This window comes from Papilio xuthus, unplaced genomic scaffold, assembly GCF_000836235.2.
Source record: "Papilio xuthus unplaced genomic scaffold, Pxut_1.1 DF827789.1, whole genome shotgun sequence".
Taxonomy (NCBI): domain Eukaryota; kingdom Metazoa; phylum Arthropoda; class Insecta; order Lepidoptera; family Papilionidae; genus Papilio; species Papilio xuthus.
In genome coordinates, this window is record NW_013530860.1 from 1,080,298 (window position 1) to 1,104,536 (window position 24,239).

Consider the following 24,239-nt stretch of genomic DNA (forward strand, 5'->3'; position numbering starts at 1 on the left):
TTGACGTTCTTACGGTGAATGAAAACATCGTGATGCAACATGCACATATCTGTGAAGAAATTCAAAGATATGTGTGAAGACAACAAACCCGCACTTGGCCAGCGTGGTTGACTATGGCCTAATCACCCTTAACTTAGGGTAGGCTCCGAGTCCCTCGGTGGGGACCTGTAGTGAGCTGATGATGATTAATTTGCATATTAATTAGGTAAAGTAGAGTAAACTGGCTCTTGGGTGCCGTTGTGTTTAGACTAATAAGCCACACGAGTACTTTGAGTCAATAAAAAGGAATCCAATTAGTAATTACAATCTTGTTTATAAAGACTTTTAACTAACCAAATAAAATTATCGTCTGCGTCAGCTTATAAACGTCTCCACTAGGGAGCTCGGAGCTTACCAGATAGGGTTGACTAGGCCATAGTCAAGCCACGCTGCCCACGTGCAGATTGACTTCACACATATCGTTGCATTTCTTGGCTGATATGGAGATTGCATCACGTTTTCCTTCACCGTACGAACGTGAAATTAATTGTGAACCGAAAAACACATTGGTATTTGGCGGGAATCAAACCAGGAATGATTGGCTAAATATCTAGTCCTGTCAAACGCTTAACAACTGCGCCACTGACGCTGTAATAAAACTATAGTCCATTTCAGTGTGTTACCCCGTACTTTCTAAATAAACTATACTACAAAACAAACTTTTCCTTACGTTACTTAGTAAAATTGATGAAATTTGGCATAGATGTAGAACATAGTCTGAGAGAACACATAGGCTACTAATTAATTTTTTGAATTCCGCGCGGACAGAGTCGCGGGCGACTGTTAGTTATGAATATTTATCATCCACATATTCTTTTATTCACACAGCACACGTGAGCGAGTGTTTACACGGTGTTAGTCTACATGAAATTCATTAACAAAGCTACCTAATAACTCCCCCCTAGCCGCAGGGGGTGGTCAGCTTAGGGGAAGGGGGGTTGACAAACAGCGCCCTGTAATGTGCTACTGTTGAATTGCAAAAATCTCATTATACTCTAACTGTCGTTATAGGAGTAATTAACCACTGGGAACAGTGAAAGAAATTGAGTCGCATTTTTTTTATTTAATTTTAAAATGCTAATGATTGTTCACGTAATGCTAAGAAAGGTTTATTTTAAAAGATGTACAATTTAATTTTTTTGCGCACAAACAAAGCATTCGTCTGGATCATATTAAGTTCTTTATATTAACAGTACTTCTTTTGGGATTGCAAAGACGTTTGGCTAGTTTTTTTTTTTAAAAGGTGGCAAACGAGCGAGCGGCCACCTGAAATAGCGAAGCGACCGCTGCCCATAGACATACACAATTGCATATGCGTTGCCTACCTTTAATCGCCGCAGGAGAGGATGCACAGAAAGAAAATATTTTCCTTTCCTGTGCATCCTCTCATCCGGAACGTCCACTTCCACTTCCCATCCTTTCCTTATAAGAAAAAGGGGTGGGAAGGGAAAGAGGACTAAATGAGGCCTCAGGGACGCACACACATCAGACTTTAGTTGGAATTGCTTCCACTTGACGCCTGTCTTCTGTATGGTCGTGGTATTTCACCGGGCGAGCCGGGTCAATTCGTGCGAAGATGTTAAAGCGGGCTCTACCACTGTTCCTTTGCTTTGTATTTAACCTTAAAACATCATTTGTGACGAGAGCTAAGTTTCAATATTTATGTGTATTGTGCTATACATTATGACATAGTCATGACCAAACAACAAAGTTATTTAGACTACTGATAAGTAATTTCATGTTTGTAAAGGAAGAAACATTGTTTCTTCCTTGCTCATAATCTAAATTACATATGTAACTCAATTTACCAATGTAATGAGGACCATAGTAAAGTTGTTTGAATTTTCAATAAAAAAAATTATACTGTCTGTAGCAGCTCCAAGGATTCTTCTAGTCTTTAGTAATTGTGTTCCGTTATAACGAGTTTTTTGGTGGTCGATGTACTTGTTGGTACGGTAGGCAAAACAGTTTGTGTACACCTCGTATATAAACTTACTGTTAGTTTTTAGTTTAACATTAGCTATTAGTTTAATATCTTACTAATATTATAAATACGAAAGATGAATGGATGTTTGTTACAAGGTATCTTCGGAACGGCTTCACTTATATACATAAAATTTTACACAGATGTAGAACATAGTCTGGAAGAACACATAGGCTACTTACTAAGTTAGTTTTTAATTCCGCATGGACGGAGTCTGGGGCGACAGCTAGTATTTTGATATATTATTATATATTATATATTAATCTTAGTGATTTTTTTGAAGGTTATAAAAAACAAAAATATGTTTTTCTTTTTTTAATCAAAAGTTAAATCTATAGTACCATCTATAGACATATCCTTAATTCTATTGTCCATTTTTAAGTCGTTTTCTATTTCTTTTTCTTTATCTTTCTTCTCTTTGTTTACTATTTCTTTATCCAACTTTTCACTTTCGATTCCTGGTTTTGATTTTGTACTTGTAGGAGTTTCTTTCACGTTTGTCGCAACATTAGTCTTTCTTCTTTTATCTTTTGAAGTCGAAGGTTGATTACTTATAAGACCGCTCAAATGTGCTTTCTGAAAAAAAAATTCACAAAGTAATAATTAATTTAATCACTAACCGTGAGTTTCTGAGACCAGTATCCCCGATTAAAACATTATGTTATCTCTGTTTGCCAAAAGTGACAATGATATTTTAAGCAGATATCTTGGTCTCAAAAACCCATGATAAGTGTTAACTTTAAATCTATAACAATGTAGTCAAGAATGCTAATCGAATTCACTTCAAAATTAGCCAAATTTAATTAACAAGCAATGTTGTTTCTGTTTATTAACCCACATAAAAGAAGCAAAAAATATGTCACTTTCATCATAAATAAACAACTTATGTAGACATGCATCTATAAAGATAAAAACAAACTTATTAATATTATAATTAACCAAACCAGAATTAACAGGCAACGTGTTAGATGTAACAAATTTAGGCAACGCGAATACATCACGCGGTAATGGGATTTCAATTAGGTATATCATTTTAGAACGAAAACAGCAATTGCATAAATAAAGTCCATCAAGCTGTGTTAGTCATTCAGAATCGTATTTAAATTAAAATTGCCGCTAAAATAACCGGAAAGCGATTCATTATTTTGGAATGGGGCGTGTGAGTTTGTATGAATAAACATACGGACCTAATCAAGGATCGCGGGTATAATGCAATTTACAACTACATCTGTGGTCTAGCCATTGTTATTATATGTTGCTAGCTGTCGCCCGCGACTTCGTCCGCGCGGGATTATAAAATAGATAATAGCGATTCACAGACCTACTAAATATGCTCACAAAATTTCATGAGAATCGGTCAAGCCGTTTCAGAGGAGTATGAGAACGAAGATTGAGACACTAGAATTTTACATATAAGATTAGCTTATTAATTTTATATATAAGAGATATAACGAGGTTGGAATTACTTACCAGAGATGGATTTCTTCTTACCAATAATAAGACATCATCAGAGTTGATAGTGCTTCGTTTAGCGTGTCTATAAAATAATGAACCATGAATAAGTAGAAATGGTATATATTTTATAGTTTTGTGATTTTTGATGTAAAAATTTTCTAACACTACGAGTCATGATAACGAGATACGGGGGAAGAGAGTAGAGCAGATTTTTCTGTTCTACTCTCGGCCCCTGTCTGTCTGAACATACCCTAAGGGAGCTCTTACTATGACTTTCTTATGTATGTAAGTACAAAAATATTAATGTCGAAAAAAGTAATTTTCGATTTTTATAATGTTTTGTTTCGACAGTGAAAACTCAAAATTATTTTAACCTGATGTTCGTTTGTTTCTAATTCTTTTCTTAGGTAAATTACCTAAACGCATTAAAAAAAATAGGAAATAATACTTCGCAAATGCCTCCAAGTCCAGAGCGTAAATGCTGAGTTTCTTATAGACAAGCTCAGCGATGACTTCCATTGATGGTTTCGTTATGTCCAAGCCAAGGTTATGACATGTTTCTTTGCAAATGGCCTGCACGTCACGATGCAAAGAAGCTCGGAGCTTCTAAAAAAAGTAAATACATTGTTTAACTTCTATCGTAGTCCTTATCGTAAGTAAAATTCTATTTTATATATTTGGTAAGTTAATAATAATTCACAGTTTTATGGAAAATAGGAATTTAATATTTCTTAGCACTTTTTGTCTTGTTCATTTAACTTTGTTAAAGTGCCATCTATAATGAACGTATGATACTACGTCGTAACATGAATTTGAGGCAGTCAACAGAAAAATGTGCTTTCATGGAATGAATACTATTGTGTAAAGTAAAATAATTTAATACAGGATTTAGGATAGAAGAACCTGGAGAACTTACTTGGGATTTCGTTAAATTTTCAAATGTCGTCATCATGTAACGATGTTAGTCAAAGTAGTAGAAATCTTCCCGAGATTTCACGCAATTCAATATGTTCAAGACTTTAATTGTAACATACGTAATTTCCAACCCAATTTATCATCAAAACGACGATACTAAGTTATAATGTTTTCATGAGGCTTTTAAATTGTTGTTTATTTATATCAGATGACGTTGACAACTGACATTGACAGTTGTGGAATAACCATTTTTTTTTAATTTTATGACCTGGTAACATAGACCTTTAGGTCATATCTTATTTGGAAAATGTTCATTACTTTGGACTTGTGCGGAATATCCACTATGGTAGACACCAAGGATAAAAATAAGAAAGAGATTTTATAGAATAAAAAGAAAATTTCGTTTTGATTCTTTTATAACTTTGATTTGTATCATAATTATAAGCCAGAGTATGTTCACTGCTTAACGTAGGCTTCCTTCATTGCGTTGATTTATTGATTTGTATAAGGTTCCTTCATATAGGAGAAATAAATAAAATATTTTAGTTCGTCAAGATTGTTGTGTCTCATCTACAGTACAAGTGTTAGTGGAATTAAAGGAAAAATAAAAATTAAATTAACCGAAAACGTTATTTTATTCAAAATAACTCAAAGTATAAATGACACTTGATCCTGAAACAAGGTTACAAACTGAACAAAGTTTGAAGTAGGTTATTAAATTTTAAATTTTTATTTGTATGGTTAGTGAAAATTATTACATCTCATGTAAATACACCGTTTTAATGCTCAACAATTCAATTGCTTAAAATAATATATTTTGCCGTACTTCACTTAGTTTCAAAATAATCAATTTCTTTCACACATTAAACTTTTTTAACAATTTGCACAACATCTTCGTCCGCCAGGATATGTTCTATACCAACTTTTTGAGGCTGATGCTTCACAGAAGAACCCCATACTAATGCACTGTAAAAATATGAATAAACTAACCATGATGTTCACATAAGTAATACAAATTTGTTTTGAATGGTACAAGTAACATAATTGCAAACTTTTCATACTTCAATGTTCCATTTCAAGTTAATATATTACAAATTCGAATGTTTAGATTGATGGATGTTTGTTTGAAGGTATCTCCAGTATGGCTTAACAGATCTCGGTGAAGTTTGGCATAGATGTAGTAAATATCTGTAGTCATTATGCTACTAAGTTTTTTTAATTCTGCAGGAACAATGTCGGGGGGTAGAGCTAGTATTTCATAAACTTTACTTACTATTTAAATTCCTTCACAATAGACCTATGGAGTTTGTTACAAAAGTCTTCAACGCTAGTTCTATCTGCATGTAACACAACAGGGGCATTATAATCGGGAAGTTGTCCTTTAGGTTTTGTGTATATTCTAATTAGCTTCAAATACTCCCACATCTTTTCCAATAAGTCATCGAAATTCCATTTATGATGGGCGGAGATTGGTACACAATGAGGAATTTTATAAATAACATCCAACTCTTCAATACTAATTTGATCTGGGAAATAATAAAATTAATTAGGGACCATTAATGCTAATAATATAATGATTTTATAAGTGTATGGACTACTTATTAAATATTTTAACCATAGACAAATTACACAATCTATGGTAATCTTCGTAATTACTTCATAAAATATTTTTGGTCAAACATTTTTTCTCAGTTGATTATTCAAAGATATATATTAAGTCAACCACCCAGCACTCGGCCAGCATAGCATAGCCTAGTCACCCTAAAGATTGGTTAGGCTCCGAGCCCCTCAGTGTGGACGTACAGTGAGTTAATGATGCTTTTTCTAAAGTATTAATATTACTTAACCTTTAAATATATACTATTTTATTTACTAAAATTGCCAAAATAGCTGAAAAAATTAACTCGGAATGGATAAATCTCACCAATCTTATTAAGTAGATAGATGCATGGAACATAAATTCTGTTGCCTTCAATAACATCTATAAGGTCGTCACTGGTAGCGTCATATCGGAGAGTAATATCTGCATTATGGATCTTGTATTCAGATAGAATTGTTTTTACTGCTTCTATATCAAGTTCTGATTGTGGACACTGGAAGTAGAACAAAAATGTTTTTTAATCTATAGTATATTGTAATCTATATTTTATAATGATTTCTTTGATATAATAAAATTGAAATTATGCAAGTTGACAATATCTTACTAATTTTATAAATGCAAATGTTTAGATGACTGGATGTTTGTTTGAAGGTATCTACGGAACAGATCAATGGATCTAGTTGAAATTTGGCATAGATGTAGAACATTGTATGGAAGAACAAATAGACTACTTAATAACTTTTCTTGTGAATGCCGCGCGGACAGAGTAGCGGTATACAACTAGTATGTTATATAATACTCAACAGGCAATACTTCCGTGACCTTAATTAGCATTTTACTGTTAAGGTTAAAAATTACGGATTTCTATTTAGCACAGTCCTGATTTTAGTAGGAACTTATTCTTTACGTTGATAACCTGAATTATAGAGGAATAAGAAAAGAATAAAGTAACTTACAGTTATATTCAAATTGATTCCACCTTTATCTTTTTTTCTAAAATGAATGTTTGGAGGTTGTTTGTTTAACCGCAACCCGAAGCCCTCTAATTCATGTTCTAATAGTTTTTTGTGCTGTAGCGGTTTGAGAACATCCAGCACAATGAAGACAAGACTGCAGGTACGAGCCACTGCTATTACTTGACGACCTCTACCTTTACCGTCTTTAGCACCTTCAATAATACCCGGAAGATCAAGAAGCTGCAATGAAAAGAAATAGCATTTAGTTATCTCTCTATGCTGATATTACAAATGTCTAGATGTTAGCGCTGGCTTTGCACGGGTCTACATTTCTTTCTCAAACACAATTTAGACCTTACTAATATTATAAATGTATGGATAGATGGAATGTTTGGTAGGAGGTATCTGGAGAATGGATCAAAGGATCTTTATGAAATTCGACATAGATGTAGAACAGTATGGAAGAACATGTAGGCTATTAACAGTTTTTTTTTATTTCCGCATCGACATAGTCACAATAGTAAGTAAATAAATTTTTACTTTTATCTTTGTTACTCTGGCATAAAGTAATGTCCGAATGCTAAAATATGTTTAGATATGTCTAATAGTTCTTTTTTAATCTTTTTCATGAACACTTTACAAAATATTTTCCCTATTTTATCAGTTAATATGGCCAGTATTGTATTGTTTATATACAGTTATCACTATGGTTGACAATAACATAGTATTCAACCAGGATCTACAGTTATAAACCTAATTCAATATATGGATTTAACTTATGTATTAAGTATGTATGTGTATATTAGAGGAAGTTTGAAAGTAGCGCCAGTGATCAAGAAATTGAGGAGTAAAAGATTAGCTTGGTTTGGACATGTTATGAGGAGGGATGATGATGATATAAGCAAAAAAGTAATGAGATTGAATGTGGGTGGCTACAAGGGTAGGGGAAGACCAAAAAAAGTATGGAATGACTGTGTGAAAGAGGATATGTGTAAGAAGGGGGTAGACTCGGATATGACGGCTGATAGAGATGTATGGAGGAGTAGTACATACTGTGCCGACCCTCGATAAGGAAAGGGCAGGTTGATGATGATGATTAAGTAAATTCTATTGTAAATTACACTTGCCTGTATTTTAGCACCTTTATACTTGATACAACCTGGCACAGTTGTTAATGTTGTGAATTCATACGCTGCTACTTCTGAGTACACCCCAGCTAGGTTAGAGAGCAAAGTAGACTTCCCGACAGATGGAAATCCTACAAACCCGATCCTGGCATCACCAGTTTTGGCAACGTCAAATCCTGTAATAATTCAATCAAATATTAAAACATTATTTATGCATTTATGTATGTGAATTTGTAATTATGTCACACAAGAGAACAAATGAACTATGACGACAGAGATGTAATTTGAATTACATTGATACCCTTGAATGTTATAAGGATACAGTCAGTTGGGTTTTTTAATTCACAAATTAAAAAGTTAAGAAAAGTTGGTGTAACAGTATTTTATATTAATCCAATTAAATATAAAATGTTGTTTACATACTTGTCTAATAATGAAGTGTTACCAACTGGTATCAATTACTTGAAATACCAGCTTACCTTCGCCTGTAGCGCCACCGCCTCCTTTAGGTGTAATCAATTCTCGTCTCAATTTAGCTAGTCTTGCTTTCAAAATGCCTAAATGAAGTGCTGTCGCTTTATTTTTTTGTGTCCGGGCCATCTAAAATACCAATAATATTTAACGTAAATTTAACAATACGTTACAAAAATTACTGTAATTATATGTATATTTAAAACACTGTACTATCAATTCAATTAATTAATTAATATATTGGGTAATAAAAAGTTTCTAACATAACCTCCATGACTTACCTCAGACTCGATAGCGGCAATTTTCTCTAATATAGTACTCATTGTGATAGTTTTATCTTAGTGTTAAAGTATAATTATAAAAAAGATATTAAGTAAAATGGTTTATCTTAAATGCTACACGTAATAAATACACAGAAGAAAAGCGTGACAATCTGACAAACTTCCTTTTGACCGACAGACGACAGATTGGATCATCGTTGCCAGTTGCCACGTAATTATAATAACATCTTTCACTACTACCTATAGATTTAAAACCATTTTGATTTTATCAGGAGCTTAGTTAGAAAACAACTTGGAGTTGTACAACGATTCCATGATATGTATTAAGCGATATTGAAAATTTATGTTGATTCGTCGTGACACCAACGAAACTCGATCCTTGTTTTATCTGTATGTGTTCTTTTTGTTAGCAATGTTGCCAAAGTATAAATCAGCGCCATCTTGTGATAAAAATTAAAACATTTAGTAAAACGTGATGAACTTTTATAATAATAACTTTTAAACCAAAGAGGGCGCTTAGCTCTAGATAAATAATCCGTGAAAAGGCTTTCGGGAGCATATCGTTCTAACAAGGGTAGTACTGTAAAACTGGAAGTACTGCTACGAAGAGTTTCGGTTCAGTATGAAGTCGACCGTCGGAATGATTGGTAGCTTTACACTTTATTCTTGTATATTTCGCTAAGTTTACGAAAATATAAAGTCAAAGTAACTTTCTGTTTAAGTTAGTGTTAAAAAATATAAAGTTAATTGTTGCAGAATGTTATTAAACTTATATGTGTATGATATTGGTGTAAGTTAGAAAAACAATGGACAATATAGAATAAAAAAACTTTGATAATTTACTAAGGACTACGGGTAAGCTACAAACTTAGTACCTACTGTAAATTAGAATGTTAGTAAATATTTATATTATCTGTAAGACAAATACGACGAATACGACACTATTTTTTTAGTAACTTTATAAAAAATCGTAAAATTATTTAATAATGATGAAAACTCTTACATAAATATTAAACGATATACATAGCTTTCAAGAAATACAAGAAATAATTGTCTTTAATAATTTAAAGCAGAGGAATTTTGAGAACTATAAGACCGAGTAGGACAGTTCTTTTTACTGCCCTTTTGCGTTTTTATATACTGAAAGGACTAGACAATAAACTAGTAAAAAAACAAGGTCACGTGTCGCTTCGCTTACCTTTACCTACATTCTCTTTGTACGTACATTAACATTTGGGACAAAAAATTACTTACAACATTTCTCAATCATCAATTCGTCAACAGCAGTTTTTAAGTACTGACGAGAAATTTAAATTTTAGAAATTACTGTCTTTTGTAACATTTCTTTTTGTTTCTTGAATTTATTTAAGTTTTGTAAAACGAAATGTGATTTTTTTAATACTTCTTCCCGTCACAATCTCGTAGAATTAGTCTATAATATGACCGCGTGTACCTGCTACCTTCCTATCAGTGTCCCTTCAATATCTGTTCAGCTGTTCCGGAGATTACGGATTTACGGACAGACAGACATATAGATAAAAATTATTAAATTTAGTTTAAAATCAACAACGCAAATACATCACGTGTTTCCTATACAAATATGATTTTTTCGATATTACATACAGACATTCTAATTTTATTAATATGTACCTAAAGATTATTAATTTATGTCGTAATGAAAACCTTTTTTAAATATTAATGCAATATCAATATTATTATTTTTACAATATATAAAACTAACGGCCGCCTGCGACTCCGTCCGCGTGTAATTAAAAAAAAAATAGTAGCCTATGTGACTTCCAGACTATGTTCTATACGTGTGCCAAATTTCATAGAAAGCCATTCTAGATATACCTTCAAATAAACATCCATCCATCCATGCATCATGTCTTCTAAGCGAATTATATTTCCAATGTCGTGAGTGATAGTGTTTCCAATGTTGAATAACCTGTATACAGAACACATCATCCTTGAAATAAGAGACAACTGATTTTAACTGTTAAATATCTCATTAGAATAGAAAAATATTGTCCTGCTTCTATAACTGTTGTAAACTTTCGTAGCAAGTATCGTATTACTCGTAGAGCTTTCGTAGCATTGTAAGAAGCTTGTAGCCACAATAATAAAATAGGTTGTAGCAAGTGAAGTGTGGCAGTGTTCCGACATTGATAACTATTGCACGGGTGACCGAATTTGTTGAGAATTAATCGACCAAATTAATGGTATTGCTTCCCTACACTTAAATGAGCCACGGGATAATACGGATAAAGCTCTGAAGGATCTTTTGTGTTCTAAATATTTTTATGTATATGTTCGTATAAAATCAATGTTCGATATTATAAAATTATTTTGTATTTTATTTCGTATTTTTTAGAGGCGCAGAAGAAAAATTAAGAAACTACATAGTGTCAAATAATGTTATAATTTTTAGGGTTCTGTACATCGAAAGGAAACTCGTCTGTCTGTCTGTCTAGACCCTTATTTGTACTTTTCTTCTCTACAGTTCGAATTAAATTTCCTATTTAATTAATAATATTTTATCTCTTGTTACAGGATACGAACATTAATATGTAGTTTATGTAAAAAAATTGAAGCTAAAAACTATGCCTAACACTTAGACAAAATAACCTAAAAGTGCATATAACATTTGGTATGTAAACTTTAAATGCCAATATGTCTTCAGAAGTATCATTAGACGATAGAGACAAGCCGAGTTACGTCCGGCGTACTTTGACCCTTGTTACAAGGGCAGCGTGCTCACAGATTGGTCTAGTTACACTGGTGGTTGTTTACGTGTTGCTCGGTGCTGTGCTGTTTGAATATCTGGAGTCAGGTCCCGACGTACAGAAGAGATCAGCGATACAACGCTCTCGGGAAGAATGCTTGAAGGAATTGTGGGCTATCACAGGTTAGTATAGATTTATGTGTATTTAACCGTTGATATCCATTGGCAAATGAACTGTACTAATACTTGTTGGTATCACTTTCTCTTACTCTAAATAAATAGAGATAGCAATATTTTTTTTTTGAACACATGTATCCGCAATGGAAAGCAAAGGTGATATTGAATGTTTTTATTATGTCATAAACGATTTTTAATGTTGGTATTAGGTTATGTCAACTTTTAAAAAATATCTTTGCTAGTAATTAAAGAAAATGTACTTTAAAGTTAAAACACTTAAATTAACGACATTATTTTGCACTTTAAAAGAATAATGCAATACAAGGGATTTGAAAAATTAAAAGAAAAATAATAAAAGCTCTTTTGCTTATCCTTTTGAAAGCAAAATTGCAGACAAATTCTCTTTACCACAACAATAGAAACCGTGACATTTCTGACATATTTTTCTGAATTCCCGGGCGTCCCTCTCACACGACAAAGAAAATTCATCATTGACTTTATACTTGGTAACTCAGCAAACTTGTCACACAATACTTTGAGTAACTAGGCACAATTATATTCTTTCTATTGTCAAGATTGACACTTTTCGTACCGATGTTAGGGCAGAGCGTGGTTGGGCGATCGCCCAAGGCGCAGGACAAAAAGGGGCGCCACTGGACTGCGAATTATATAATCTCCCATTAACTGTTACTCTCCCTCGCGGCCAGTTTTAGCATTTCCGATGCCCTGGGCGAAATTTTTGCGTTACCTGTTTAAACCTGATCTAGTGCCTGCGGCGTCCCTTTATGCTATGTGTCCCACCTGCCTCACAGCTGCTACTACCCAAAGGCATGGTAAAAAAGGGACACAATTACAGTTACCAGCCATTTTTTAACATAAAAATGCTTAATTTCGGCTGAATTCGTCTGTATGTTTTTTGTGTGTATCGCAAGTTGGCAAACAAGCGGTCAGCTAATATCGCAAAAATAATAACTGGGTAATAACTTAATCCAATTGTTAGATTTTGCCTTGACATTTTCGGATTGTGCTTTCAGTTTAATTTATTTAATTGTATTTGTTTAACAACAATCATTTATTGGTAATAGATAACCTAATCTTATATATTTAAATGAGCAATTGTTGTATATATATATATATAATTGAAATCTCGGAATCGGCTCCAACGATTTTCATAAAATTTAGTATATAGGGGGTTTCGGGGGCGATAAATCGATCTAGCTAGGAATCATTTTTTAGAAAATGTCATTTTATACGTGTTTTATCGATAATCAACTTAAACATAAACTTAACTTTTTCTATCGGTAAGATCGAAAAATATTATTCATATTTCATCATTTTATTAGTAATTCGTACTTAAATATAATTTCCAAAAACACAACTTATAAAATACCGAGCAAACCTCGGTCATCCAGGTACTATATTTTAAAGAAGAAGGAAATGAATTATGAGTTTTGACTTTATTATCAAAAAAATCGATATCTTCCTTTATAATCTGTGAAGATAATTAATTTACAATTAATTATAAGAAGACCTATAGGTAATTAAGTTGACTGATATTATAATTAATCAAATTATAATCAACTACATGCTATAATTATTAAACATCTAATTAGATGAAGCTGTAGAAACGTATCTTTTGTTAACTATATTCATATTTCTTCGGTGTTATTTTTTAATATTGTAATTTATCCAAGCATTCTCAGATGCGCAGACTTATTTCAATAAAGCAGACAATACATTATACAAATGCTTATAATAAAATATTAAATTAGATTTTAAAATATACTTTAGCTGGAATAGGTACGTCTGGTGCGACTTGGCGGGAAAATGTTTTATTATAAATATCTTATTCTTTGTGGCCAGCACGCCTTTTATAATCTGTACCAATTATTTTATAATTTTTAATTTTTACATTTTAATTAAAGAACATGGGTCATCTAGTATTCTAAATTTAAATAATTTACGTACTTGTAAGACCTATCTTTATATATATAATTCTTCTGTGAGTGTGTATGTAACTGAACGTCTCTCAAACGACTGGACCGATTTTGATGAATTTTTTTGTGTGTGTTCAAGGGGATCTGGGAATGGTTTAAATTCACAATTTTGTCCGCTAGACAATGTTTTTTTAATTAATTTTTAATTTATTAGTAGTTGTTGATTTTGGAATGTTTTACATTGGACCCGACAGACGGCGCTACCATCGCAGTGTCAAATTTTAAATAATATTCGAATTAAAGACGTGTAGACAGGACAACTTTCGGGTCCGCTAGTAAAATATTTCATGGAATAAGTGGGGTAGACAAGCATGGACACGACAAAGAAGACTAGAATAATAAATAAGCAAATCAATGAAACAAGACTTATCTTTGTAACAAAATACTAATTATATTTTTTTAAACTATGAAATCATCATCATCTCTTCGGCCTTAAACAATGCTGGCCAACTTTACTTGGTCGGAAGTAATTAAATATTTATTTTAATAAAAATTAATCATCCTATAACTTTCGTAATGGAGGACAAACTGAATAAAGAATTTGACTGCCGTGATACTTGAGTCATATTTTTATCTCTGTTTTGACAAAGAGAATAAAAGAGATGGCAATATGTAATAATACAAGTATCAGTATAATCTACAGTCTTAAGTTTCAACGAGACGCATAGATAACAATATAAAAATTCCATAGACTCTGAGTCTGCTGTCTATGGTTCAGTTCACTCTTGGTGCGGTGGCTTGCGTATAACATTCACACATGCATCTTTGTTTGTACATCGTTTGTTCCGACTCAAGGCGTGCGGAACCGTCTACCAGCGTATGTATAATTCAAAATTCAAAGGCACAGCTTCCGTTTGCTTTATGTCTGTATGTATGTGATATATATCTCTATATACATATGTTTTAATATGACATTGCATAATGTAGCTTCGTCTGTCTCTAAGACGGCTCTTCTATTAGTTCTCATTATGAGTGAACGTGAAATATTGTACGTAGGTTTTCTAGAATCTAGACAAATGGCTAGATATCTAAAAAGTTGACTACTACTTAGATTAAAATTAAAATTTGAATAACCACCTACATTTATAATTCGTTACTTTAGAAACCCAATACCATGTTAGTGTTAATTTAATTTTTTTTTAAAGAAAACTTTGTAGTTTCACCATGCTCTTTCGTCATCGGCGGCAACATGAAAAATTCCATAGAAATGAATTTCTTGACTATACCAGGAATATTTTTTTAAATCCCCAAGCGTCTTGCTCATCTCACGACAAAGGAAATTCATCATCCGGTCTGCGGAGAATAAAACGGAGTTAACAAAGTTTTTTTTTTAGGATATTTTCAGTCGCAATGAGATACATCCCAGAAAATAGCTTTCTCAGACACAAGTCTATTCACAATCCGATTAAATTGAAGGAAAAGAGATGTTAAAAAGACTTGAGTAATAGAATTTGTTACAGCTGTCATCTTTAAGTATGATTATATTTCTTTGACATATGTTGTGATTTATATTTTACAATTTACATTACGATTTTAGAAAGGCTGATGCATCCAATGCTTTAAGTTAGGGGTCTATGTGTTTAATTTTTTATTGAAAGTAGATTCTGTCCGTTATTCTGTCCACGCAGAAATTAAAATAATCTTAAGTAGCCTATGTGTTTTTCTAGACTATGTTCTACATCTATGCCAAATTTAAGCAAAATTCGTGCAGCCGTTCTGGAGATACCTTGATACAAACATCCATCCGTCTAGCCATCTAAACATTCGCATTTATAATATTAGTAAGATGTAAGATATTTTGAATGTTTTGTATAACATTTCTTTCAACCCTTATTGTGGCAAGATTTCTTTTTTGAAGAAAAGCAAAAAAAAAGTAAAAAAAAACTAAGTTAAAAATTATTTTATAGTGATCGTATATTTTTATAAAGATGTATGTATGTTATACTATACAAAATTAACATTAGGGTTAATATTCCTTTTCACTGTCTTAATGCTTGAAAATTAATTGTTCGTAGTTTAAAAGTGTGTCGTTCAAATTTTTTATGAAAAATATGCTAAACTTAAAGTTCCAAGTTTTAATTAAATTAATTTAATACGGGGGTGACTACAACGTTAAAAAGTTACTACGCTCTTATACTTTTAGTAACTTTCTTTTAATATTAGCAAATTTTTTTTGTAAATTAACCATTCTATAATAAAATAAGCTCTAAACTTGTGCTAGAATATGGTTTACGACAATAGTCGAATGGCGGGATTCGAACCCCCGACCTCGTAATCGGAAATCCGTACCCTTAACCATTAGGCTATTGACGCTTATAAATTAAACCTTAAAATAATAGATTGATTATTTATTATTTTTAAAGCTTAAGTAAGTTAAGAAGGCTGTAGTAATCGCGCGACTTGCTACTAAGATGTATTCGCTGGCTCACTGCATCTAGTTCCGAGCGCATGCACACGTCCAATCTTCACTGCGTATAATGCCTGAATAACAGATAGACAGCCCTCTACTGGTGTACATGAGACAATGTATTACTTACACCTATGGTATATAATATTCAGTTAAACCCTTAATTAAGTTAACTTTTACAGGTATTATGTAAAAACAAAACAAAATGTTAACAGTGGTAGAGCCCGCTTTAACATCTTCGCACGAATTGGCCCGGCTCGCCCGGTGAAATACCACGACCACACAGAAGACAGGTGTCAGTGGAAGAAATTCCGCGTTTCGTCTGATGAGTGTGCGTCCCGGAGGCCTTATTTAGTCCTCTTTCCCTTCCCACCCTTTTTCTTATAAGGAAAGGATGGGAAGTGGAAGTGGACTTTCCGGATGAGAGGATGCATGGGAAGGGAAAATATTTTCTTTCTGTGCATCCTTTCCTCCGTCGATTAAAGGTAGGCAACGCATATGCAATTGCGTATGTCATGGGCAACGGTCACATCGCTATTTCAGCGATTTGAGGTGGCCTCTCGCTCGTTTGCCACTTTATGATATAAAAAAAAGGGAAAATTTCAAACATTAAGCAATTATATTCAAGTAATATACATAGCTTCCATTCAACAATACCCGTTATAAATATTATTTTATATGTTGAATGAGCTGTTAAAATAATATAAATTTGCATTGAAATGTCAAGGTGGGATTGTTAAAACGGTTAACTGGCCTATGAAAGGTTGGGAAGGTTTTACAATTGTTCACTAAATGTCCACAAATCGAATAAAGAGGTCGCTGGAGACCATTCAGAATTAATTCGATTTTCCTTTCAAAGAGAAAGTAATCTTCCAAAGTTATTATTAATGGCCAGTTATCGGACAGTTTAGTATTTGGTATTCACAAATACGTAAGGGCATTTTCCACTGAGTGATTAGCCGCTCGACTCTGGCTGCGCGTGATATTTCTAGCAGTAACGGACGCGCTAGTGAAAATTGATCACACGTCTCCCTACAATTATAGTGACGTGGAAATGAGACTTAAGCAAGCTTCATAGGAAGGCGTAATATTCTTTCTGTGCGTCTCTTCCGTCGATTAAAGGAAGGCAATGCATTGACAATTGTGGATGTCGTATAAGTATCGGTCGCTTCGCCATTTCGGCGAAGTCAGGCCGATTGTTCGTTTGCCACTTTGTAATAAAAAAAATACAGCGTCCGACCTGTAAGATCAAAGACCTTACTTCATAGGATCATTTCTATAGTAAGTTCTTCACGAGACCTGTAAGATCAATAACATTGTTGTATCACTACGGTTACGAGCGACGCGTCGTAAAATACCACGTCTGTAAAAAGATACTCCGAGGAATTTGCATAAACTATTTTACTGCTTTTGTAAAGTAAAATTTCGTTCCCTGCGGCGATATTTTAATAACTTTATGGTTTGCAACTGTAAAGGTTTTTTTTTTACTTTTTAAACTGTCGTAATGTGCATTGGAACTCATATTTTTTAATACTGGTAATAATGAGAGAAATGTAGAGCTTCACTATAGCAGAAAGTAATTGCAGGTAGATTTATCTATCGACCTTCTGAGCGCGGAGTTAAAAAAAATCTAATAATAAATAAAGCTTATGTTACCCGGGCGTAGTGTAGCTTCCCAACAGTGAAATACTTCAGTATAAACAATCAAATCTTTACTCTATATAATATTAGTATAGGCAAAGTAATATAGTTATAAAATAAAAGAAAAAGAAATCGACTGCTACAAAAAGTTTTTATTTAAACAAAACATCTTTAATTTAATAACGAAATGAAAATCTGTTATAATTTGTGTCTAACCACAACACACGTGTAAGTCATATTAACTTACCAAAGTGTTGAATTAAGGTCGGTTTGATCGTTTAATAAACAAATTGTGTGCGAAGTCTGCTCACGACTTTCTAAATCAAGCAAAGTTACATTCACGGCCGCTATTTATGTATTTGTCGCGTGTACATCTGTCATAATGTAGACGTCACGTGAAACGCGCGAGTAAACGAGTTTCCTTTCATAATTTGTTAATTTTATTATTGGACCATGTTACAGTAATGCAGTATTAAAAGTATCCATAGACGAGTATAAACATAAATGTGACAGCGAAAGAAGTGTGACGGAGTCGCGATGGCAATCCAAAATCCTTACCTTAAGGTACGCGTCCCTTGGCCAACGCACGCACAAAATAAACGGATTTAATTTGTCTCGATGCGATGCGAACGGCGCGGATGATGCGCGCTCTATAAAATCATACAAAGCAAACTAAAATCCGTTGCGTCCGGTACGTCCGGGGCAAGCTAATGGATGCACACATTTAGCGCGATCCTTTTATGAACCCACTTTCCCCTTCCGTATTAAAACATTGCGTTCGATCAGATTGTCTTCGTCCGCTTATACATCACAGTTCCGTACGCTTAAAATCAATACTGTTATGAAAAAGCAATCATAGGAAGTAGTGCAAAGAAAAGCCATACATATATCCATACAGAAAATGCTGAAATTTTTAAAGAAACAGTAAACCTTCTTTGATTTCGCGGTGGTTTCCAGATTGTTTTCGTAACAGCAAAAGCTACTGAGAACTCTATTTAAAAATTCGCTTTGTATTACTCAAGGGAGTTGAGTTACTAAACACCTTTCAAATTAATATCAACGCTACTCTACTCTATTCCATTTTCACCTTTTATTAACGAATCGCAAAAAAAAGTTATAATTACTTACATTAAATTTAATTACAATAAAATAATTTTGTTAAACTGTCAATTTATTGGCGAAAACTGAACCCTAAAATCAAAACACAGAATACTTACTACTATGAGACACTTAAACTTAATTAAAAAACAATCTTTAAGTTACTAGTTATTCCGCAGCCTACATTTTTAATAGCTGCCTTTGAATCTTTTTTACAGCCGTCCTTTCTTAAGTTATCTTTTTGGAGTGCAAATGCATTTATTCGCGACACTAAAAGCATCTGTTCACCATAATAGCTTTACATTTGGTTCATCATTAATATAACGCGCTGCCTTTCTTATCGTTGATTTCTGAGGCCAAAATCTCTGTATAAAATATATCGTCATCTATTTTACCTTTTACACAACATAGGTATGTTTTAAATGTAGATTTTAGTCTCGGAAACCAATGGTTAGATTGCTACACATACTTTAAATAGGTCGTGATTTGATAGCCTTTATAATATACATTTCATAAAGCGTTCCTATAGAATTATAATTTATTTTTGTATTGCGTGCTTGACAATCATAAATTGATCTTAGTTATGGGGTAATGGCAAAGAACAAATGGTAAAGAGTATGCAATAAATTTACGTGGATATTATATTTTGAATATTTTTAACTGAAGTTTCATTCTTAAAAGGCGATAAAGCTTATTTAATGCATAAGCATTCGATGGAAATTGCAAGATTATAGTACAAATTAATAACAAATCTAGATATAAAGAGGAAATATTTTATTGTTTACTTTAAATAGGCTCCGAAACTAATGAACCGATTTCAAAAATTCTTTCACTGTTGGTAATCTACACTGTCCCCGAGCGATTTTATTAGCGAGGTTATTTTTATAAAGTCACAGGCAACTGATAGTTTTGTATATATTAAGTAATGGTATTAGGCAATTAAGCAGATCTTATTACCAAAAGGAAAAGGAAATTACGCAATAAATATTGCAACTTATCCTAAACAGTTGATTTTGACGAGTTAAGTGTTGCTTCGTATTTTTCTTGACATTTACTTAAAAGGTACAGTTAGTTTGGCTTTTTTGGATTTAAATTAACTTGTAGTGTTTTCTTTCCTTTGGTACCAGTAAAATGAATCGTACTATAGTTCGAAAGTGTGTTTTGTCCAATTAAATATGCAAATCCGATGAGAGTTTGCAACTGTACAATCAAAAGCAAAGTTTAAATTAATTGAATATCGGGAATTGAAGTGAAAACAATCAGTTGGTAAAGTTATTAATCACCGGCCACCTGCCGGCGATGACCGCAGTTTGATCGCTGTCCGGTGTCCTTCGGAAACTATGTTAATTACAATGCGTAAAACAACTGTTTTCATTGCCGAAACATTTGTACGAAACATGTTCGGTTTTTTTCAGTGAATACGAGGGTCAAGTTGCCTTGGAAAAGTAATTAATTATTATAAATTATAGTCTCTTTCTAATACGGTAAACTTACTAGTATTATAAATGCAAATGTTTGTATGAACGGATGTTTCATTGTTTGTCATCAGAATAGCTGTATAGATCTCACTTAATTTGGCATAGATAGAACCTAATCTGGAAGAAGTTATAGACTGCTTATTAAGTTTTTTTTTATAAATAGCGACAGAATCACGGGCGACTGCTAGTCCATAATAATAGTGCAAAAACTACACTTCGGGAATATAAAAATGTTTTAATTTTTACCACGCGTATAATTTTTGCAACGTGAATTTAGAATGACATTTTCACGTCTGACAAACGAGATTTTATTGTTTTTCATTTACTTTTATTGACATACTGATGTCCTGTTTGTTATTTGTATTGTTGTCAGATAATTTAATTCAACTTTTTAATATACTTTCATTATTGTTCAGTAACTCCATATACGAGTACCAAGCTACTGAATAAAATAGTCTTTATCATCATCATCATCATCAGCTATACGTCCCCACCGAGGGGCTCGGAGCCTACCCTAAGTTAAGCGTGATTAGGCCACATTCTACCACGCTGGCCAAGTGCGGGTTGGTTGACTTCACACATATCTTTGAATTACTTCCCAGATATGTGCAGGTTGCATCACAATGTTTTCCTTCACCGTAAGAACGTCGGATAAATGTAAATATATAAATCGGAAATCGAAAAACACATTGGTACATGGCGGGATTCGAACCCAGGACCTGCAGATTGCAAGTCAAGTGCTTGACCACTGAGCCACCGATGCTCTCTAGATAGTCTTTATAATTGTGACTAAATAATTTTTATGCTTGTTAAGAAATTATTTTTTTAAAAGAAATAATGTATTATTTTAATTTTAATTTTAAAAGGCAAAATATGACGTACAGGTTTGTATTTCAAAAACGCATGGAAGCAATTCTTATAACACATAAAAGCATACCAGAATTCATTCCAGCAAAAACTCAGGTATCGTAGACAATAACTGCGGTATATTCTATTGAAAAGGAATGTACATTTTGACTTTGTAAATTTCAGCTACGACGTAGACAAAGCGCGCTACAGCAGCGCCCTCTGTCGCATATTAGTTACGTTACTAAAGCTTAATATTGAATACATTTGATAGGTATAAAGTGCTATTGTGTGTTCTACGAGGATTTATATTCTTGATCCTTTGATGTAGTACAAGGTTACTAAAGCCATGTTTCTTATATCAGTTTCACGACTCGACAGAATTAAAGAAAAAATGTACAACTAAATGAAACTCAAACAACTCGATTTTTTAATTTATCTTACTTTTTTTAATTTTTCGTAAGTAGTGCGTTTAATAATTTCAAAGAAAAAATATTTTAAATATAGCTATCCCACCCTTAAATTGCTTACAGCTAATTTACGAACGAGTAGAAACACGTGGAAGCATTCTTTTGGAAAAAGTTATAAAGGCGTAGTACCGGTCAATGACCGACCAAGGATATCATGCAAATGTGATTTACGATCGACAGATGTCAATTAATCAATCTGCATAAAGTACACACGAGTTATGAGACAAGATTGATAGAGATTCAAATCATGGATTATAACTAAAGTTAATTTATAAACTTAACAAGATTATGGTTACAGGAGGCCTATTTTAGTCCTCTTTCCCTTCCCACCTTTTTTCTTATAAGGAAAGGATGGGAAGTCGAAGTGGGCTTTTCGGATATGAGGATGCGTGGAAAGGGAAAATATCTTCTTTCTGTGCATCCTCTCCTCCGTCGGTTAAAGGTAGGCAACGCATATGCAATTACGTATGTCTATGGGCAAAGGTCACTTCGCTATTTCAGCGATTTTAGGTGGCCGCTCGTTCGTTTGCCACCTTATGATGTAAAAAAAAATTGGTTACTATAGGTATATTTAGCATTGTATACGTTTATTTGTATACGAAAATATGCAATCTAAATCTTACTTCTTACTAATGTTATAAATGCGAATTTTTATATGGATGGATGTTTGCTTGAAGGTATCTTCGGAACGCCTTAACGGATTTTGATTAAATTTGGCGTAGATGTAGAATACAGTCTGGAAGAAAGCATAGCCTAATCATTATTTTTTTTTAATTTCGAGCGGACCGAGTCGCGGTCGTCTGGAAAGTACAAAAGTGATCTTGGTGTAATTTCATAACGATAACATTTCATAATATCTCGATACTGACGTTATTTTTAATTAGGGCCACCTTAATGAATCTGGGCCCGTTGCTATTATGTAATTCTTTGCCGCGAATGGCGCGCTTTCATTAAAAATCAAGTGTCAGAATGATTAGTGAGGGGACATAAACGTCGACACCTCAGCAAGGCCAGTGCCGCACAATCACACCGGCACGGACAGACAGAGGAGACATTTTAAATGAGTTATACACGTGAGAATATTATAATCTATCACTAAACCTATTTCTAACAAAATATAAAATCATTTCCTTTTCCTGATTTTCTTGTACGATGCGATAAATTGGAAATACGGTTTAGACTCAGATTACCCAAGCATCGAAGTCCTTTGAGCAGTGGACTCGGCTTACAGCCTGTTTCGTACCGTTTTCTTTCGTTTTATTGCGTTATTTGCTTATTCTTATTGGGCTTACGTTACATATTGTCGCCGGTCGGGGTAAATTTCATTGTTCGATATCAAATCCTATGTTGTTTAAAAGCAATACGGTACAGGTAAATACTATGTTTGAATGTTGGATTGTTTTTATTCGAAAAAATATATTATTTGCGTATTAGCGTTCAGTTCAAAAATAGATGGGTTAAATATCTAGGTTCAAAGTAACGTCAAAAGTGTAATTCAAAAATGTCGTATTGCAAATAAAATTTAATTTAAAAATTATATATCTTATTTAGTTTTATCCTAAATAAAATTTCTAAATAAGATATGAATAAGGAAATACAATTTGGTTCATTAAAATGAAAAAAAGTCTTGATAACAAATAAGTATAATGAGGAAAAAATTATTCAAAACACGTAATCATAAAAAAAGGAAATGTGCGTGACCACAACAAAGTGTTCTAAGTGTCCTTTACAAAAATATAATATTACCGGAAAACTTCGAGCGACAGAAATTTAAAATATCCATTCTTAGAAATATAATTATAATTACTATAGGGCTTTTAGTTTACCGTGCGTGCATTGGAGTTAACTTACTGGCCGAAATCACGTACCTTTAACTAATAAAAAAAAATCGAAAATTTGTTGCAACATTCATTGTATCAAAAATTATTTAATCTGTCTTCTGTTGGTTGCATCGCGTTTTAAGCTTCTTATTTAAAGCGCTTCAAGTTTGATATAACTACAATTTTCGTTCTCTTATCTTCAATTTTAAAATAAACTATCAACATTAATGTTTACAATATAGTAGTACTCGAACAAAAATTATATGTACCTTACTTTATAGATGTTTCGCCAGTGAAAACCCACGTTTATAATAAGCTCAAGTTCCTACTCCAGGGGTGTCCAACTTGATCAGACTAAAGCTGTTTGTAAGACTCTTTATTGAGAAATTCCAATCCTCGTAAAATCTTAAATGAAGCATAATTCAGCACTAAATGAATATAAATTTTTTACAAAGGACATCATAACACTAAATTTGTTCTTAGTTAATACCTATTTATATTAGTCGAAGCATCTATAAGCATCGTCCGCTAAGTTTTGTTTTTTTATGTACTGGTAGTTGGCAACCCCTGCCCTTGAGTTTAAAACATTAGGTATTTATAAAGAGAAGAAATGTTACCGCATTAAAATTTCACAAAATATACGAGAGAAATCTATTGATTGCTTTCAAAGCTTCTCATTTTAAATCCAATCCGAGTTTCTTTGCTTTGTTTTCTTATAACTTTTCTATTATGCCTTACCTTTGATTGTTTTT

At 33.0% G+C, this 24,239-nt stretch overlaps 3 protein-coding genes across 3 annotated transcripts in view; 1 reads left to right on the top strand and 2 right to left on the bottom strand.

Moving 5' to 3' along the window:
* Positions 1-2,333: 2,333 nt before the first annotated feature.
* On the bottom strand, positions 2,334-4,600 carry MHF1 (centromere protein S-like). The gene is made up of 4 exons (XM_013308805.1): positions 4,395-4,600; positions 3,927-4,084; positions 3,494-3,560; positions 2,334-2,599 (listed from the first exon to the last, which is right to left on the bottom strand). Exons 1-4 carry the CDS (start codon positions 4,428-4,430, stop codon positions 2,339-2,341), a joined length of 522 nt encoding a protein of 173 aa, XP_013164259.1. The 5' UTR covers positions 4,431-4,600; the 3' UTR covers positions 2,334-2,338.
* Positions 4,601-5,009: 409 nt separating this feature from the next.
* On the bottom strand, positions 5,010-9,025 carry 128up (GTP-binding protein 128up). The gene is made up of 7 exons (XM_013308771.1): positions 8,829-9,025; positions 8,556-8,676; positions 8,077-8,252; positions 6,950-7,189; positions 6,318-6,486; positions 5,667-5,919; positions 5,010-5,359 (listed from the first exon to the last, which is right to left on the bottom strand). Exons 1-7 carry the CDS (start codon positions 8,868-8,870, stop codon positions 5,257-5,259), a joined length of 1,104 nt encoding a protein of 367 aa, XP_013164225.1. The 5' UTR covers positions 8,871-9,025; the 3' UTR covers positions 5,010-5,256.
* A 625-nt stretch (positions 9,026-9,650) lies between these two features.
* LOC106115432 (uncharacterized) overlaps positions 9,651-24,239 on the top strand; it is a 65,475-nt gene continuing 50,886 nt past the window's right edge. The window contains exons 1-2 of the mRNA XM_013308785.1: positions 9,651-9,683; positions 11,382-11,736. Of these exons, the coding sequence (XP_013164239.1) occupies positions 11,502-11,736 (235 nt within the window). The 5' untranslated portion in view covers positions 9,651-9,683; positions 11,382-11,501. The remainder of the gene's footprint in view (positions 9,684-11,381; positions 11,737-24,239) is intronic.

Excerpts from the sequence above, each read along its gene's own strand:
- MHF1 (XM_013308805.1), bottom strand. The coding sequence starts at position 4,430 with ATGATGACGACATTTGAAAATTTAACGAAATCCCAA. Across the intron at positions 3,561-3,926 it reads GACTTGGAGGCATTTGCGAA|ACACGCTAAACGAAGCACTA; the intron begins GTATTATTTCCT and ends ATTATTTTATAG. Across the intron at positions 2,600-3,493 it reads TAAGAAGAAATCCATCTCTG|AAAGCACATTTGAGCGGTCT; the intron begins GTAAGTAATTCC and ends TTTTTTTTTCAG.
- 128up (XM_013308771.1), bottom strand. The coding sequence starts at position 8,870 with ATGAGTACTATATTAGAGAAAATTGCCGCTATCGAGTCTGAG. Across the intron at positions 7,190-8,076 it reads ATAAAGGTGCTAAAATACAG|CTTCTTGATCTTCCGGGTAT; the intron begins GCAAGTGTAATT and ends TTTTCATTGCAG. Across the intron at positions 6,487-6,949 it reads GAATCAATTTGAATATAACT|TGTCCACAATCAGAACTTGA; the intron begins GTAAGTTACTTT and ends TTCTACTTCCAG.